The 18,660-nt window shown below is 43.0% G+C and overlaps 1 protein-coding gene across 5 annotated transcripts in view; it reads left to right on the forward strand.

The window, feature by feature from the left end:
* adamts9 (ADAM metallopeptidase with thrombospondin type 1 motif, 9) overlaps positions 1-18,660 on the forward strand; it is a 50,310-nt gene that overhangs the window by 14,137 nt on the left and 17,513 nt on the right. For all 5 annotated transcript variants that reach the window (XR_009769280.1, XM_061686983.1, XM_061686985.1 and 2 more), the window contains 14 exons: positions 79-196; positions 315-410; positions 1,730-1,896; positions 2,159-2,288; positions 3,761-3,887; positions 4,009-4,219; positions 4,311-4,475; positions 6,389-6,550; positions 7,373-7,492; positions 10,706-10,813; positions 10,894-11,061; positions 14,042-14,290; positions 15,952-16,113; positions 16,359-16,535. Coding sequence is in view for 4 of the 5 variants with exons in the window: in XM_061686983.1 (XP_061542967.1) it covers positions 79-196; positions 315-410; positions 1,730-1,896; positions 2,159-2,288; positions 3,761-3,887; positions 4,009-4,219; positions 4,311-4,475; positions 6,389-6,550; positions 7,373-7,492; positions 10,706-10,813; positions 10,894-11,061; positions 14,042-14,290; positions 15,952-16,113; positions 16,359-16,535 (2,160 nt within the window). In the remaining variant the exon portion in view is untranslated. The remainder of the gene's footprint in view (positions 1-78; positions 197-314; positions 411-1,729; positions 1,897-2,158; positions 2,289-3,760; positions 3,888-4,008; positions 4,220-4,310; positions 4,476-6,388; positions 6,551-7,372; positions 7,493-10,705; positions 10,814-10,893; positions 11,062-14,041; positions 14,291-15,951; positions 16,114-16,358; positions 16,536-18,660) is intronic.

Consider the following 18,660-nt stretch of genomic DNA (forward strand, 5'->3'; position numbering starts at 1 on the left):
GTCATGTAGAATATCGATGCATATTTTGTAACATGTACATTTGTCCTTGTTTCTTCATATTACTGCATTGCTGAACAGCAAGCTGGCTGTGACCATGTATTAAACTCCAAAGCCAGGAGAGACAAGTGTGGTGTGTGTGGCGGTGACAACTCTTCTTGCAAAACTGTGGCAAACACTTTCAACATTGTACGCTATGGTTAGTGGCAATCTTTTTTAAATGCATTCCAGCTGTTCTAAGTCCACATTTGTACATGCTTACTGTAGCACTAGCAATTAGAGTTATAATGTATCTAATAGTCTACATCCACGCACAGGCTACAATGAAGTTGTGCGTATACCCAGTGGTGCGACAAACATAGATGTTCGTCAACACAGCTACTCAGGGAAACCAGAGGATGACAACTACCTTGGTAAGAAATAACAGTCTTTTGTCCACAAAGGCAATAATGCTGTCTTGACACTGTGATGGAGTTACAAGAAAGATCAATGTAAAAATATATTTATTATTGTGATGGTAATTTGCAGTAGTGTTCCAACTTCCAACTTTGTTGCGGCTATAGGCCTGTCACGATAATTGCTATATCGACCAATCGTTTGATAAGAAAACTGCCACAATAGTTTTTCCAGACTTGATAAATTGTCATTGTTGTGGTGAGCCGGCGGCTCACGCAGTGAGCCAACGAAGAGTGGGATGCCTGTGTCATTAGCCTCTAGTGGGCTCCAAGAAGGCTGCCGGACTGCTGTTGTCTCTCTTTGTCTGTCTGTCCTGCAAGCTAACGAGTTAGCTCGCAAGTTAGCTAAAGAGCTAGCCCATGAGCTAGCGCGGTAACGTCGTATAAAACGTCAGTACCTCGTTCCGAGTTGTTGTGTGTGTTAGTCCCCAACTAACACACACGGGAAAGTTAATTGTTCATTATGTTCGCTTGCCCACGAACTAATGAGCTAGAGAGCTTAGAACATCTAAGCTGAACAGCTCGCTCCACCGCGGCGACATCGTTTAAAATGTCGGCGCCTCGCTGCGAGTTGTGTGTGTTAATGCCCGATTAACACGAACATGGGAAATTTAACTGTTTATGAAGCAAAACCTCAGCGCCACACGTTATTCAGGCAGTATTTGACTCCAGCGAAGTTGGAGAACGTATATTTGATTGACAGGTGAAGGGCTCGTCTTCAGCGGACCAATCATTCAGTCTTACAGCTCGTGGGCGGGCCTTCTTTTTCATGATTTCAGAGACATTAAAAAAACAAACAATATTTTTCAGTCTATACAGAATTTTGAAGGCTATTTTAGTGCAGTGAGATAGGATCAAAAGATGCTGCCTGAGTGACGGGCAGCCGTATTAATATAAAGTGTGAAATGGTGGGTGGGGGAGTGAGGGGGGTATTATTGACAGGAAATCAAATTGCACTTTCGGGTTTGCGAGTGTGGCTATCAGGCTGGATGGAACAACAAGACTGGACGTGCATACAGTAGAGGGTACTCCTCTGGGAATATGTTTATTTTTTTTTTTGCCTGTTTCATGCACCTTATTGTCAAATGCAATAATTAAGCTATCTGTTAAGTTAGCTGAAGCTTGTGTATAACTTTGACAGGACAATTTTATTTCTGCAGTTGTATGCACGTTAAGCAAAGCTTGTTTGATCTCATGCTGAATACCTCTCAATCTGCTCCTTTAGTTCAGCGGGATTAGTTCAGCACATGTGACGGCTTCTTTCTGTGTCCCTGCAGCCATATCAAATAGCCGTGGAGAGTTCCTGCTTAATGGAGAGTTTGTAGTCAGCATGTTCAAAAGGGAAATTAAAGTAGGAAATGCTGTCATCGAGTACAGTGGCTCTGACCACATTATTGAGAGGATTAATTGTACTGATCGCATCGAAGAGGAGATCATCGTCCAGGTAAAGTTAATTCCTTTTTACAAAGATTTGTAATAACTGCTTCCTTTTTTGGATTGAAAATATTTAACCCTTTTATTTGTAATTGTTTGACTCACTTGGTAGTGGTGGGCCTTTTGCGTTTATTGTCAAATGTGGTTATATTGTTGAAAATGTTTGAAATGATCTAGTGAAATCAAAACCATTGTTCTCTGATTGTATGTGAAGATTTCAGTTTTGCAAATCCTGCATTCAAACTGTTTTATGATATATGCCTTCATGGTAGGTGCTGTCTGTAGGGAACCTTTACAACCCAGATGTCAGGTACTCCTTTAACATCCCCATAGAGGATAGACCTCAGCAGTTCTTTTGGGATGTCTATGGTCCGTGGCAGGAGTGCAGCCGTCTGTGCCAAGGTGAGGGTTACGGGGTTGACAGTCAGTGGACAGGTGGTTGAATGATAAATGATGCTGCGTGACTTCGGGTGGGAAGAAGAAACAGAGTGGCTGGATATAGGGAGCAGTCAGTTATAGGCACACAACAAAGAGCAAGATATAGCTAAACTTGGCACCCTCATGCTGGGTGCATAGATTTGGCTCATCTTCGTAGAAGGCATGCTGCAAATCACTTTTCTGTGCCATGGCTGCGCATATGGAAGCAAATATGCGAGTTAGCAATGGTGGATGACAGGTAAATGAAAACTTGCTTTGAATTATCATTGCACCACTTTGTCAGTCTCAATCTCCATTTTGACAGTGACCTACCTGAACAAACCACAGTGACTACCAGTCCTTTCATTTATATGGAAAAAAATGGAAAACCGCAAAGGAGTTTTGGGTTGCAAAGCTTGCTAACATGAAGTACTAATGACTCTTTCCTACAGTCCAGCGGGTTTCAGTTGTCCTCAACTAGATGCACTAAATTCAGTGCAGGACATCAACATTGTTAAGAACACTCACAATGATTCTATGAGTAAAACCACTAATTCTATTTACTGATTATATGATTTGAAACGGTGGAACGGTGGACGACTGGTTAGAGCGTCAGCCTCACAGTTCTGAGGACCGGGGTTCAATCCCCGGCCCCGCCTGTGTGGAGTTTGCATGTTCTCCCCGTGCCTGCGTGGGTTTTCTCCGGGCACTCCGGTTCCCTCCCACATCCCAAAAACATGCATTAATTGGAGACTCTAAATTGCCCGTAGGTGTGAATGTGAGTGCGAATGGTTGTTTGTTTGTACGTGCCCTGCGATTGGCTGGCAACCAGTTCAGGGTGTACCCCGCCTCCTGCCCGATGATAGCTGGGATAGGCTCCAGCACGCCCGCGACCCTAGTGAGGAGAAGCGGCTCAGAAAATGGATGGATGGATGGATGGATGATTTGAAACGATAGTTTTATCCTACAAAAGCCTTAGCGTTGGGAGGTAGTGCTGATACATATATATAATTTATGTTTGATTGATTAGCAAATAACACAGACCATGGCAGTATAAGCAGAATCAAAATCATAATTAGGGGATAAAATCAAATATAAATTAGCCCTTCAAATGTGATATAAGTGGATATATATAAGTGGACATGTCACATATACCCTGTCACTGCAAGCCAGACACCACAGACATTTGCTTGTGTGTTTGTTTACTTCCATGGTGTTGCTATTATGTATGTTTCTGTACTGCCATGTGATTGTTTGCTTGGTCTTTGGCCGTGAGCACATGCAGCTTGTTTCTGGTGTTAAGTGAATCTCTATGCACAGGACTGTTGGTATGGGTCAATTGAAGTAAGATGCTAATAGGCAGTCCATAAATCGGATATAAAATTTGAATGTGAATTAGTTGTCCGGATGTGCAGTGTAAATCCAGCTGACCCATCTGTTTGCTGGTGTCTTGCTAGGAGAGAGGAAGAGGAAGATTCTCTGTAGCAGAGAGTCTGACAGGGTGGTGGTGTCAGACCAGAGGTGTCACGGTTTAGCAAGACCTGCCGTCATCCCTGAGGCCTGCAACCCAGAATGTGAACTGAGGTTTGTGTCACCAATTTGATCCATTTTCAACACTTAAAGTCCACTTGATGTCTTTTTTTTAATGTAAATTGATGATTCTCGTACTAGTTAAGTGCTCACTCTTATCGTGTATGTAATGCAGGTGGCATGTTGCTCGAAAAAGTGAGTGCACAGCTCAATGTGGTCCGGGATATCGCACCCTGGACATATTCTGTGCCAAAATCAGCCACACAGATGGAAAGATCCAAAAGGTTGATGATCGCTACTGTATTGGGCAGCGCAAACCTGATGACAAAGAAGGTTGTCATGGAGATTGTAATCCTGGAGGCTGGGAGTATTCGTCTTGGTCAGAGGTGAGACTGATAAGGTTGTTATTTGTCAAACTGAATCAGACATTTGTTTTTACACAATATGTTTCCTCTTGTTGATCTGTCTGTTATGCAGTGTTCAAAGAGTTGTGGTGGAGGCACCCGCCGAAGAGGGGCAGTGTGTCGAAAGGCAGCAGAGACTGAGGGCCATGAGAGCAAGTGCAGTCAAAGGGACAAGCTGGCCGTCCAACCCTGTAATGAATTCGTCTGTCCACAATGGAAGAACGGCGACTGGTCAGAGGTTCGTTCAATAGTTACCGACACAGTTACTTAAAATAGATTCATGGCACGTCCTGGTTCTTCTGGCATGTGGTCACGGTTACCACCAGGGATTTGGTGCCCTTTGAAAAAATATCGTTATTAGACCCCACCACTTGTCACAAATTGAGTACTATTTTCTAAGGACCCCTGTGAGTCCTGGGCGGTACAAATCATCATAATTTCCCCCCGCCCTTACAGTGCCCATTTATAGGAGTAACTCAAGATCAAGGCTGTAAGTCGGTGTGGGCAACTTTTTTTTTTCAATGTACTTTTTCTCATTATTTTCAAAAGACATAACTCAAATACAAACAATAATGAAACAAGCAGCAGAGGAGGGTCCATTATTTAACCAATATTGAGTTCACGTATACGGTACACATGTGTTCATATGACCATATTAATCTTCTCGATCTATTAATCTTTTCGATAAGGTTAGAAAGTAAGCCTCCTGTAGGGGTGCGTTATTCTACAAAATTAGGCCTTACTGTTAAAACAAAGGTATGACATTTTGACCAATTTTCATCAGAATTATCAATTTTACATCTCAGATTAAATGTGCTTCGCTCCATAATGTATGTGCTGTAAACAACAACACTGGCCAGGGCCTTCTTGCTTCCTACTAAAAATAGTCTTAACAGATATTTATCTGCCTTTACATGTTTAAGTTTCTCCTAAGTCATTGAGGTACAAAATCTTAAAATAAAAGCACATTTTAAACTTAAAACCTCCTCAAGGAGGCCCTGGACACATCTCCAAAATGAAAAAAGGTAAAAATGTAAGGTGAAGACTTGGACCGTAGTGCGACTTTTACGACAGCTCATAGCCACTTTCCAGCACTGGGCACCACTAGCACCATTGATATCTCCAAAGAATAGCCTGGCATGTGCTATTGCGCAAGCCTGCCCTGTCCCCTGTCCTAACTTACTTTCGTGCTCCATTGGTGCACACAACCGCCAATGAACACCACACCACACAGCATATTATTGCAGGTATGTTTGTTCGCCGGCTGTGGGCTTCTAAGCTTGTCCAGCTTTTCAATCTCCCGCCGTCAATCAATTTAAATTATTACAAGTTGGACCTGATTCATACTCACCCACTTGCTGCACTGAGTGAGGGTGGTGGCCATGTACAGTTGCACATGCCTGCTCTAAATACTTTTCATTAAAAAAACTAATTTGAAACCCCAATGCTTTTCTCAGCTTTTCTGGAACTATAGTCAGCGATTGACCACTGCACAGTTTACACATTGTATACCAAGGCGCTTGAAAAGCTTTGGGTTAGATTCCAGAAATATTTTACGTCTCCCATGTGTGTGCCTCCAAATACAAACTACACTGAACTATATGCCTCCCCCTATATAGTGTCTGTATACGCAGAATATATATCCTCTGTAGAGAGTAAAATATACAGTACACTTGCTGTCAGTGTTACCATTTTTGGATTCACTATATCAGTTTTGCAAACATTTTACCACCTACTAATATACTTAGCTCTCCAAGTATCACCATGATAATATGCCTAGGTGTTCATTTAAAATGAGAGAAATTTCTGTCATTTTGTAACATTAACATTGCACTTCAATATCAGAAAAAAAACGACTTAAATGATGATTAAATCAAAATGTATTGCACATAAAAGTTAAATAAAAAATGTACCAGATAAAAGTTAAAAAAGAAACAGTTGTTAAGATTAAATGCAAATCTATTGTACATTAACGTTAAATACAACTGAACTGCATTTGGGCAAGGAATCTTTCGCATACCACGAGAGGAACTTTGAGATTCACTGCTCTATATGACATCAAGAGGATGTTCTCATGAGTTGAATGACCGGGCTCATGCTATACACATTCAGTATGTCTAGACTCTAATCATGAATGGATCTTCCTTTCAGTGCCTTGTAACATGCGGGAAAGGCTATAAGCACCGCCAGACGTGGTGTCAGTTTGGTGAGGACCGTCTAGATGACGGCTTCTGTGGTTCATCAAAGCCTGAGTCAGTCCAGACGTGTCAGCAGCAGGAGTGTGCCTCTTGGCAGGTTGGACCTTGGGGACAGGTAAAGCCAATTGATTATTGTTTATATCCTAAACGCACAGATTAATGGAGCTCAGATTTCACGCTGCAATGCACAAGATTCCATTTTTTTCAATATAGTGATTCATCTCAAAGCTTTGTGGGTAGGGTTTTACCATTTGTAAAGTGGGTGGGTTGACATTGATTTAGTACACGTGTTCCGGTCAGTGTGAGCGAGTACATAGAGAATATCACTCTCTCGCTGCACAAGTCAGGTTTTAAAGGGTTTAGTCAACATCATATGGATGGTACACATTCTCTCATAAGGAGAATATAAGACCACCTCCAATCAGCTACTTCGGTGATCCATTACACTGGTGGACCAGCCGGGACACCTCATGTCTGACGATTGCATCAATGCAAGTTTGGTTGAGTGAGCTTCCAAAAATAAACTCCAATATTGTACAAGCAGCCAATTGTGAGATTTGTGTCACCTCAAAACATCAGAGGATTTGCATGTTAATGTATATTTGAAGCTGTTTAATGAAGCATGTTTAAATGGTAGCTGAAGGTGCGGCCAAACAAGTTTGACCCTATCTTATGGAGGTCAGTGAGGCAGAAGAGAGTGCAGGGTAGACCTCTGAGTTAGCTACTGTAGAGTTCAAGGTACTGTATATTAAAATGGCTTTTTCAGGTGTTTTGTCTGTGAGTTCTTTTGTCTCACATCTTCTTGCATTTACCTGTAAGTTCAGATTGCCTTTCACGATAGTAAAGTTGTCTTTCTCAGTGCTGACCAAATTTTGTGTGGAACTGTGACTAATGTTCCTCCACTATCATTCTTTTTCCCTCTGTCTTTTGAACCCAGTGCACTACCTCGTGTGGACTTGGGTACCAGATGAGAGCTGTGAAGTGTGTGGTTGGATCCTATGGTGCAGTCATGGAAGACACTGAATGTAATGCTGCCACCCGGCCAACTGATACCCAGGTAAGGGTGGCGAAAATAATATTTTTTGTGTCTTTTTACCTCCTTTTGTTCATTCTTGTGAAGTGATTAAACCCATACGTGTCTACAATCCCTGTATCTTGTTATCATGTGTGCTATGTCCACGCATATGCTGGTGTTTAATTGTTTTTTTTCCACTCATAAATTACTTTTAACCCCAAATTACTTAGGATAAGAAGAAATCCTCCATATTTGTACACATATCATTGCCACCTGGTCTCAATTAAGCTGTCTGATAGAGTGTAGTCTACAGGGAAAGGCAGAAAAATAATATACTTCTGTGTCCCACATAGTCAAACAGCTCTCAGACAGAATCCTCCTGGATGAATGTTTTTAAAAACTCTCCTGCATTACAGAACCCCAATTCCAATGAAGCTGGGACGTTGTGTTAAACATAAATAAAAACAGAATACAATGATTTGCAAATCACGTTCAACCTATATTTAATTGAATACACGACAAAGACAAGATATTTAATGTTCAAACTGATACACTTTATTGTTTTTAGTAAATAATCGTTAACTTGGAATTTTTTGGCTGCAACACGTTCCAAAAAAGCTGGGACAGGGGGCATAAAATACTGACAAAGTTGAGGAATGCTCATCAAACACCTGTTTGGAACATCCCACAGGTGAACAGATTAATTGGGAACAGGTGGGTGCCATGATTGGGTATAAAGGGAGCTTCCCTGAATTGCTCAGTCATTCACAAGCAAAGCTGGGGCGAGGTTCACCTCTTTGTGAACAAGTGCGTGAGAAAATAGTCGAACAGTTTAAGGACAATGTTCCTCAACGTACAATTGCAAGGAATTTAAGGATTTCATCATCTACGGTCCATAATATCATCAAAAGGCTCAGATAATCTGGAGAAATCACAGCATGTAAGCGGCAAGGCTGAAAACCAACATTGAATGCCGTGACCTTCGATCCCTCAAGCGGCACTGCATCAAAAACTAACATCAATGTGAAAAGGATATCACCACATGGGCTCAGGATCACTTCAGAAAACCAATGTCAGTAAATAAAGTTTGGCGCTAAATCCGTAAATGCAACTTGAAACCCTACCATGCGAAGCAAAAGCCATTTATCAACAACACCCAGAAACGCCGCTGGCCTCTCTCTGCCCGAGCTCATCTAAGATGGACTGATGCAAAGTGGAAAAGTGTTCTGTGGTCCGACGAGTCCACATTTCAAATTGTTTTTGGAAATTGTGGACGTGTGCACCAGCGCTACACCCTGAGCATAGGAGTTCGCCCAACCAGTCTACATGGGCTTTGTGAACTTGGAGAAGGCATCCAAAAGTGTCCCTCAAGGGGTCTCGTATGGGCTGCTCAGGGAGTATGGGATAATCACCCCCTAATACGAGCTTTTCAGTCTCTGTAAAGAACAGTGTCAGAGTTTGGTCAGCATTGTCGGCAGTAAGTCCGGTTCATTCATCTCAGTCAGCTCAGTCATCCGGGAGGGGCTAAGAATAGAGTCACTCTTCCTTGGCATTGAAATGAGCCAGATAAGGTGGCTTAGGCATCTGGTAAGGATGCCCCCTGGATGCCTCCCTGGTGAGATGTTCTGGGGACATCCCAGTGGGATAATGCTCTGGGGATGACACAGGACATGCGGGAGAGACTGTGTTGTGGGTGGCCTGGGAATTTCTCCGGATCTCCCCGTAAGAGCTGGACGAAGTGACTGGGGAGAGGGAAGTCTAGGCTTCCCTTCTTAATTTGCTGCCCCCGCACTCCGAACCCTGATAAGCAGAAGAAAATGGATGGATGGATGGATGGATGTCCTCTTTAGCTGGTAATTCACACACACCTCTCGTCTTTCCTCCTTACGGCGACAGGTGGAATCAGAATTAGGAGAAATAGCTCAAGCTCATTTCTCAACTATAAAACTAATATACTGTATTCCTCTAGGGCACGTTTACAGTGGTCAGGAAACAGACCACGATACAGTATGTCCAGCATTTAGTTGCACTTTATTTTTGTCCGCAGCGGACAATGACTTAGACTGCAGGGTTCCACAGGAAATAAAAACAGGGGCTGGGTACTGGAGACAGACCTGTTATTGAGAACTGTTGAAGTGGCCCTTGAGCAACTTTTTCAACCCCAACATATACAAGCTCATTGTCCAGTCCCGTCAATCTGACATACTGACAATGAAGACTTTCATTTCATTTATTTATATTATTGATACTTTGATTATTATTTTTTTTACTTTTGATAACAATTCAGTCTTGGAGATCGCCGCTCTACTGAGTGCTATTCTCGTTAAATGTGTATGCCCATGCACAGTCAAGAGCCTAATAACAAGACCAAAAAAATTTTATGTCATCAATTGATGTGGAATTGTCTAAATGGTCTGTTTGCAAAGTGTTCTAGACACAGACAAAGAGCTACAAAACCTATTTCAAGTTGAATTCAAGTTTTGTGTGTTTATCATGAGCCGTGCACCGCTTTGTGAGGGCTGAGCATGCAGACTCAGGATCAGCCCCCTTCCCATCTAGTTGCAGCAGTTCTTAATTCCGGTGCCTGGGTTAGCAGAAGCAGTGACCCTGAAGCAGTCGGACCACCTTGTTGTGATTCTAACCAGCCAGCCATGAAGTCGGCCATCGAGCTGCCAGTCCCAGCAGCAGCAGCCAAGTAGAGCTTAGGAACAGAGGTGCAGCTAGGTGGATGGAGGTTTAAATACAAGGTTAGAGAGGTTTGTATTTTTGCCACTTAGTTAGGATGGTGTTGAGCATTTATTAGCGCCTGCTTGTGGCATGCCTAGAGCTGCTTTGAATGTGGCCGTGAGTGTGGAATGTGGAGCCTGCGACATTTGACTAAGGCTCTCATTCCTAACGACTGGGGTCAGAGGGCACAACAGGACATGGGAGGGAAAAAGGGAAAAGGGCGGAAGGTTAGGGACTAGGGGGTGGGCAAGGGGTGGAGCTTTGAACCACACCAGCATGGGCATTGGATCCCTGAATACCACTCCACTATGACCTGTTATGACAGGGATCAGGGCTTTATGCTGAGTGGCTTACTGCCACAATCCATAGTTTGAACTGATAGGGAGAGCTCATGTTGTTTTGCTAAACTGGTACAGGCTGATGGGAAACATAACCACTCTCAAACAGCAGCATACAGAACTGCATAATTATTCATTAGTGTTTGATATCAAAGGATCAGTCTTTTTCATGATATTGCATTGTATACAGGACTGTGAACTGGCCCATTGCCCAAACAGCCAACCTGTTTCCCCAGGGACCAAAGTCCCTTCCCATCAAGGCCACAAAACCCAGTGGCGGTTTGGTTCATGGACCCAGGTCGGTGATCCTAAGCCATATATGCAATCAATTTGTCTATGTATTTTACCTATTCTTACCTTTTCTCCTCTCTCTAACAGTGCAGCACCAGCTGTGGTAAAGGGACTCGGATGCGTTATGTCAGTTGTCGCGACAACCACGGCGGTGTGGCAGAGGAATCGGCATGTGCTCAGCTCCCAAAACCTCCTGCCAGAGAAGTGTGCTCTGTCGTTGCATGTGGACAGTGGAAAGTGTTGGAGTGGACTGTGGTAAGAAAATAAACAGATTAAGCTTTCTTGCTTCTACACAGGTTCATCCAGTGTCGTAATGAATCATAACAACAGAAAACATTTCAGGACACTTTTTATGCACAGTAGGACGAGTACCAATTAGGGATGGGGATCGTTAAGATTTGAACAATACTACTACTCCTAACGATACTGATCATCGGTCCGGTAACCTTTGAGAACCTTTGAGAAATGCAATCACCCCTGGCTTCAGTCTGTCCGCCATGATTGTCAATCACTTGGATCACCTTCTCTGTGCAGTCAGCGGTGGTGTGAGATTCGTGCGTCAGATACTTGTTGTTTCGACACAATGAAAATTGTTGTTTCTACTTGTTGTTTCTACACAATGAAAATTGTTGCGATCATGTTAACTTGTTACGGCAAAAAGTGTCTGGGGAACAAAATGTTTTTATATAACACTACAAATCACATAAATATAATTGCACAGCTCTACATGGGCATGGGAAGGAGCCAGCCATGCCTCTCATGCATGGCGCTGAAGTTGGGGAGACAGCTTGCTTCCAATTGTGAACATTTTTTAGAAGAATATCTTCATTTTATTGCAGGTTAGAAACGAGATTGGAGAGGTAAAAGGTGCAAAATAATGTTCATGTAACCTAAATAAATTGAAAATAAATTCAAGTAACTCATCCAAGACCGTTCACAAAACCCTTAAAATCTTTGCCGTGGGGCAAGTTTAATACCGGGGCTCGGTACCCGTCCCTGGTAACAATTGTAGAAAACCTAACAAATCCCCCATGTGCAAGCACTTATGAATGTGAACAGATGAGGAAGGAGAGGATGGGAAAGGAGCCTAAGTGGTCTCAGCCTATAGCAACATAACTAAGGGATGATTCAGGATGTCAAACCTTATCTGTAAGCAATGTAGGGCTAGTGCAGAAGAATTAAATCTCCAAGTTCCTTTTCAATACACGTGCAGCAGCATTCTGGTTCTTAACGGTGAATACACAAAAATTTGAGCTATTTCCTGTCAGATCTATATCTGAATATACCCAATGACATTCACCTAAATTAGGTGTTATCAGCGTTGCTTCTGAGATTTTTTTTCTTTCTTACCAACATGTCCTTCAGTATACATTTGACCAAAACTAACATTGAGAGTCTGCACGTTGTCTATGTGGGATCCATAGCAGGTTTCAAGTTTACTATGGCCGGAAAAGAGACTAGGAAGTAGCTTGCTTGCGTGTCTGTGTATGTTTTGCCTGTCTGTGTATGTGTGTGTGTGTGTGTGTGCGTGTGTGTGTGTGTGTGTGTGTGTGTGTGTATTTAGGTGTGTGTGTGTGTCTGTGTCTGTGTTTGTCTGTGAGCACGCTAGGGAGAGGAGATGCAGAGAGGGATGCATTTTTTGAGATGAGAGAGCCAAGGGGCTGCACCCGTGCTTACAGATGGTTTTCATCAGTACACTTGAGTTACAATGCTGGTCGACTGCAGGTTTGGCCACCAAACACAGCTATATGCACGCAAAAGCTGATGCAAACCCACATCTAACCACCGAGCCAAAGACACCCAATGACTCCCCCAAAGGGAAACAGTTTATCCTAAGGCTATGTTTCCCCTATGTTCCCAGCGGGCACGGCAGCCCCATTTCAGGCCACTGTGAACAAAACAGGATGGTCAGGAGACAACATGGTGGGACGACATGGGAAAACGTGACAAGCCACAATTGCTGTGGATGCAAAATATTTGAATTGTCAAACATTTGCATGGCGTTCATGGTATGGAACCTAGTAAAACGGGGTTCACGCACCTAAACCTGACAGTGTTTGTGTTAGACAGAGAGAGAGAGAGAGAGAGAGAGAGAGAGAGAGACTCACTCTCACACGCGTGGAAGTTCACTACAGTGTGTATGTGAATAACGGACTCTTTTGCATGTTTTGGTACAAGAGATGGATTAGTGAATTATTTGTTGAGAGAAAACGAATATTAAATATTTATTGAGCTTCAATATACTTTAGCCTACATATATCCTCTTCCCGCACTGACGCCGACTCTCGAGCCTGGCAGGTGGAGCTTCATTTGATGGGACAACTGCCGGGGGAACAAACGTGCTCCGAAGCGACCAGCATCCACATTTGAGCCGTTGAAAGCCTTGTCAGAATGTTACAAATGTGACGGACCCCATTAGAATGTGATGGGATGGGAGGGAAAGTACTGGCATCCATGGTAAACCGTGGGCCGAAACGTAGTGCGCTTTTAAGCCTCTGGGACTCGGCAGCAGGGACGATTCTAGGAATGCATACATACATGAGGGGGCGTGCAGAAACACTGACGGGGCATCAAGTGATAGCATATTTTTATTGTATTATTTATTGTTTATTGTTATTTGGCCGTTTACTTAGCGATTGCTACCCGGCACCTTTCACTACTCAACGTTGTGTAAAACACTCTAATAACACCCAGGTAGTGGCTATTTTTAACATGGCACTTACTGTACACGTGTGTGTACTTGTGTGTCGCTACTCACTTGTCATTAAAACATACAGCCGAACAAATTTATAATCCTGTACACACACTATCTTGTGTGTACGATCACCAACTACATCACGAGCTTCACTCCTCCAGCCACTGCGACGTTATCTCCGTCATCTAAAGATGTGAATGTGAGCCTGAATTGTTGTATGTCCTGACATGTGCACTGTGATTGACTGGCGACCAGGTGTCACGGTCCTTTCAACCTGTCGGCTTGGATACGCTCCAGCTCCCTGTGAACATAAACAGGACAAGCAGTATAGATGATGGATGGATGGATGGATGGATGGACTTTTTAGTAGTGTTATTGTCTCGTTTGTTCATGGCCCTCAGCAAGCCATGATGAGGGTTTCTAACTGAAAACAGGGCCAGCACTTCTCACAAGTCTTCATGAATACATGTATTTATTTGTTTGTGTATGTATGAAGATGTAGGTCATTTATTTTAAATTCTAACGTGAAACTGTTTTCAGTGTTCGGTAACCTGCGGTCAGGGGAAGACGACACGACAAGTGGTCTGTGTCAACTTCGGTGAACAAGAAGTGAACAGCAGCGAGTGTGACCCAGACGATCGGCCAAGCACAGAGCAGGACTGCGCCATGTCTCAGTGCGCGTCCCACTCCAGTCATTCCAGACCTCTACCATCCTCACCGAATAGCAGCGCCAGGAACATCATTCCTCAAAGCCAATCCCACCAATGGCGAACTGGGCCCTGGGGCGCGGTGAGTGAAGCGTCAATAAGGTCCTGAAAAGCTGATGCAAGTACACAAAAGCCTTCAACAGCTGCTGTTCACAGGGGGTGCTCAATTTATGACAGTACCTGTACTAACAGAAGACGTTTTGACTGTGCAATGAACTAGTGCACGGAGGCACACTCACTTACCACCGTACTTACTGTTTTTCCATTTGATTGTTTTAGATTTATGACCTAGAAGTGTTTTACATACAAATATATACTCTAATCATGAGTTTATTATTGCGTTAGTGTTAGACTATGGCGTGCTCTGATTATGGACAAATTCTGGTTATGTCACCATTCTAAGAATGGAATGATGTAATAAACCAAGGACCCCTTGTATAGTATCATGCCTAATATAGGTACATAAAGGACATGTAGTACAAGTAAGCTGACAGCTGCTAGTCGGCATACTTGAATAGCACCTGGGGATTTCTCTGGTATGCTATCATATGCGGCGGCACGGTGGCCGACTGGTTAGAGCGTCAGCCTCACAGTTCTGAGGACCCGGGTTCAATCCCCGGCCCCGACTGCGTGGAGTTTGCATGTTCTCCCCGTGCCTGCGTGGGTTTTCTCTGGGCACTCCGGTTTCCTCCCACATGCCAAAAACATGCTTAAATTGGAGACTCTGAATTGCCCGTAGGTGTGACTGTGAGTGCGAATGGTTGTCTGTTTGTATGTGCCCTGCGATTGGCTGGCAACCAGTTCAGGGTGTACCCCGCCTCCTGCCCGATGACAGCTGGGATAGGCTCCAGCACGCCCGCGACCCTACTGAGGAGAAGCGGCTCAGAAAATGGATGGATGGATGCTATCATATGCAGTACCTGTACTCATCAGAATTATACCCCGTTGTTGCTTGTACAACATTCAACATTTCATTCATTTCATTTCATTTATGACTTTCCTGTGAATATTCTCATTCATCCAGGTCATTTTATTCACAGGGCATTGAATCGATCACAACTGGACTGTTCTAGTTGTCTTAGAAGACGTTTGTCAGACGTCTTCTAAGATAACCAGAAAACATTTATGACTTTATTATTAAATTAACAAAGTTACCGTGGATTCCCTCCAGGTCGGAAACCATTCCAGGAAAATGTGTTCATCATACAACCTTACCAAGTGTAGAAAAGAGTTAACCACTGTTAAACTTAAAAACAAACTAAGACTCCTTTAACTTTGATAACAAATGATAACGATCAAGACATGACCACGTCTTACTACTCTCTGAGTCCGCTTAGTTCAGTAACTTTCAGTGAATACTTTGTCCCTCTCCTTTTTTGGAATAAGCGTAGAAAAAAAAAAAAGCCACAACAAAGAAAGTAAATCAAAAAACAACACATAAGCAGAGTTCATCCTTTAATGGTCACTGAATTGAGCCTTAAGTACACTTGCATGATATCATCCATGATGTTTTGGGCAACTTAATTGTGGTCAAATTCCAAACAGTATCACCTCAGGAGCCTTTACTTCCGAAGCGAATCATGCATTCAGTTGCTATTCTACTGCCATAGGTTTAGCATCATCATGTCTACACTGCAACATCCCCACTGGGCTCCATTGGGCCTATCACTGTGTACACTGTGAAGCTATGTGTGAGAACTCATTTGACAGTCCGGTACCTTGGCTCTCTCTCTTTGACAACAGTGCTCCAGCACATGTGCAGGAGGCTTTCAGCGGCGAGTCGTAGTGTGCCAGGATGAGAACGGCTACCCTGCCAACAGCTGTGAGGATCGCAGCCGGCCCAGTGAGCAGCGATCCTGTGAGTCGGGGCCATGTCCGCAGTGGATCTATGGCAACTGGGGAGAGGTAAGGCAGACAGACACAGCTTTACTGGTGTTAAAAGGGCTAGTGGGAAAACCAAACTTTGGGATGCTTATGTTTGGATAATTACTTTGACTGTTTGTGAAGGTTGCATGAGAAAAAGGACATCTGAAAATACCTGAAGCTCAATTTCACATTCTTTGTGATTCCCACGGGTTAGCATTGGTGTTTTTGTTTTGTTTGTTTTTTTTACTGCTTTTTAATGTGCTTTCTCCTCACGCTGTCCTCAGTGCACCAAACCATGCGGAGGCGGGATAAAGACGAGGCTGGTGGTATGTCAACGTCCAAATGGCGAGCGTTTTAATGATCTGAGCTGCGAGATCCACGACAAGCCACCGGATCGGGAGCAATGCAATACTCAGCCGTGCTCGTCTAGCCCCCACTGGAGCACAGACCCATGGAGCTCGGTACGCTCATAAAAAAAAATACTCTATACCTTCTTTTTTTAAACCTCACATTTTGCCAATAGTGTTACTCAGTCACAATCATACTTAAAGGGGGTTTCCGTGGTGCTTTTGCATTGGAGAAAATAAACTGTACACTCCTAAGACTTTAACTCCCCTCCACTTCCCACTCCCGCACTGGTGCCTGCAACGTTTCCTCAAGACAATTTCTGTTGCACTTACATGGCAAAGATATGCTGTTCTGCAATTTGCCAGAGACAGTACATCACTACAAACCGCTTCAGTGACAGCTGTGACCAGAAGAACCTTCTTTTCTTGAGTAACTAGAAAAAAAAAGTAGTTGGGCTGTGTGTTAGTATTGAAAGCCATCAGGATCAATTTGTATCACAATCAGAGTTAGTTTTGTAAAATATTGTTTTTATAAAAAAAAAACATAATTTATTGAGATATTGTTTCCTGTTTATCATTTGTACATAGCATTTACTTTAAAAGTGATTTATTTTGTCTTAGCTCTTTGTATTTGAACATTGCCAATTGTTCTTCATGTGCAAATACTGATGAATGTTTTTGTATATCAGGAATATACAGTATGATGCCTTGTTCATTTATTATCCAAAGAATGGCCCATATTATAAATGTGTGGTGCTTCATTTGACATTTGGATGTTCCAATATGCGCATTTAAAGAACCAACTTACACGGGACTCCATTTGTGCTGTGTACTATATATATTTTTTTAATAAGTGTGCATATTTGAAATGCCTATTGTATCAAGAATTCAGTTTGTCTTAAGGCACGTGTGCTTTGTTGGGTAACAAGTTATGCTGACACTTTATTTTACAGTTTTGTACTGTATTTTCTCCTGCTGTGTACCTAATTCGACCCCCCCCCCCCCCCCCACCCCCCAAACCAGGCGTTTTGTGTGCCAACGTCAGCCAAACTGTGGTTTTATTTTAACCTTGTCGTGCTATTATATATATATATATATATATATATATATATATATATTTATATATATATATAAGATATAAGAGGTTGAAGGCCATAGGAAGTACCAGCAGCAGCAGCAGTATCAGCGCTGTGAAATAAGGTGTCACATTGGGTTTGTGGTTATTAGTGTGAATGGCCATTATATTCCAGTATTGCGGAGGGTTTTGACACAGATTTTCGTAGTATGACCAAAACAGTACGTTTGTATAACTCTAAGCTCTGCTTCAAAGGTGCTCTCAGTGTATCCATGTCAATGGTTGCTTTGTACAGTACTTGGACTTGCTATAAATGCTCTGCTCAACAATACCTCACTTAGAAACAAACACTTGCCATTAAAGTATGATAGAAAAAAAACCTACAACGGTGCTCTGGCCAAACAAGGGAGATTTTAAGATCGAAGTATCATAAATGAACCATCACGTTTGCAACGGGTAGGCGTTTTTATGCCGACTCTTCATTTCTGAAGTGAGCACTTTGTATAGATTAATCTAATATTGAAGAGGTGCAAAGTGTGTCATAATGTTGATGTGTCTTTGAATGTCACTCAAACAATGGCCTATTAAAATGTGTATTTGAAATACGCGATATGTGTGACCACAGGGGGGTTTATATTGTTTTTTATCCAGAGCTCTTAACTCTGAGCCAACCTAGTGTGTCTACCTCAGTCTCTGTTATGATAGCCCCCCTGCCACATCTTTCTCTCCCTTGCACTGCAGGGGTTTTGGCGAGCTAAGACACAGCCTGACTTGTTGAGGCGAACCAGTGCAGTTGATGGCCCTAAAGCCAGATCCAGGTCTGTGTCATCTCCCACCTTCTAATACTTATTCGCCCATTGCGGACGGTGAGAGGTGATCCGATCTGTGATTAGGGGCAGCTTTTGCCTGTAGCCCACCCACTTGACTGATCCTGGTCATAAATGCCGCAAATGACCACACACCTTATTTTAAGGGCCTGTTATCACAGCAGTGGCTACATCTTATACTGCACATCATCTACTAATGAGAGCTGTTGCTTGTAATGATTCCCACGTGCGATTGCAAATTAGCGATTTAGCGGAAGTTGAACATACATTTGCATGTGTCGCTCAAATTCCCCCTACATTTCGGCCACATCGAATTTTTGTTGGTGACACTTCACTG

This window comes from Phycodurus eques, chromosome 10 (genome assembly GCF_024500275.1).
Source record: "Phycodurus eques isolate BA_2022a chromosome 10, UOR_Pequ_1.1, whole genome shotgun sequence".
Taxonomy (NCBI): domain Eukaryota; kingdom Metazoa; phylum Chordata; class Actinopteri; order Syngnathiformes; family Syngnathidae; genus Phycodurus; species Phycodurus eques.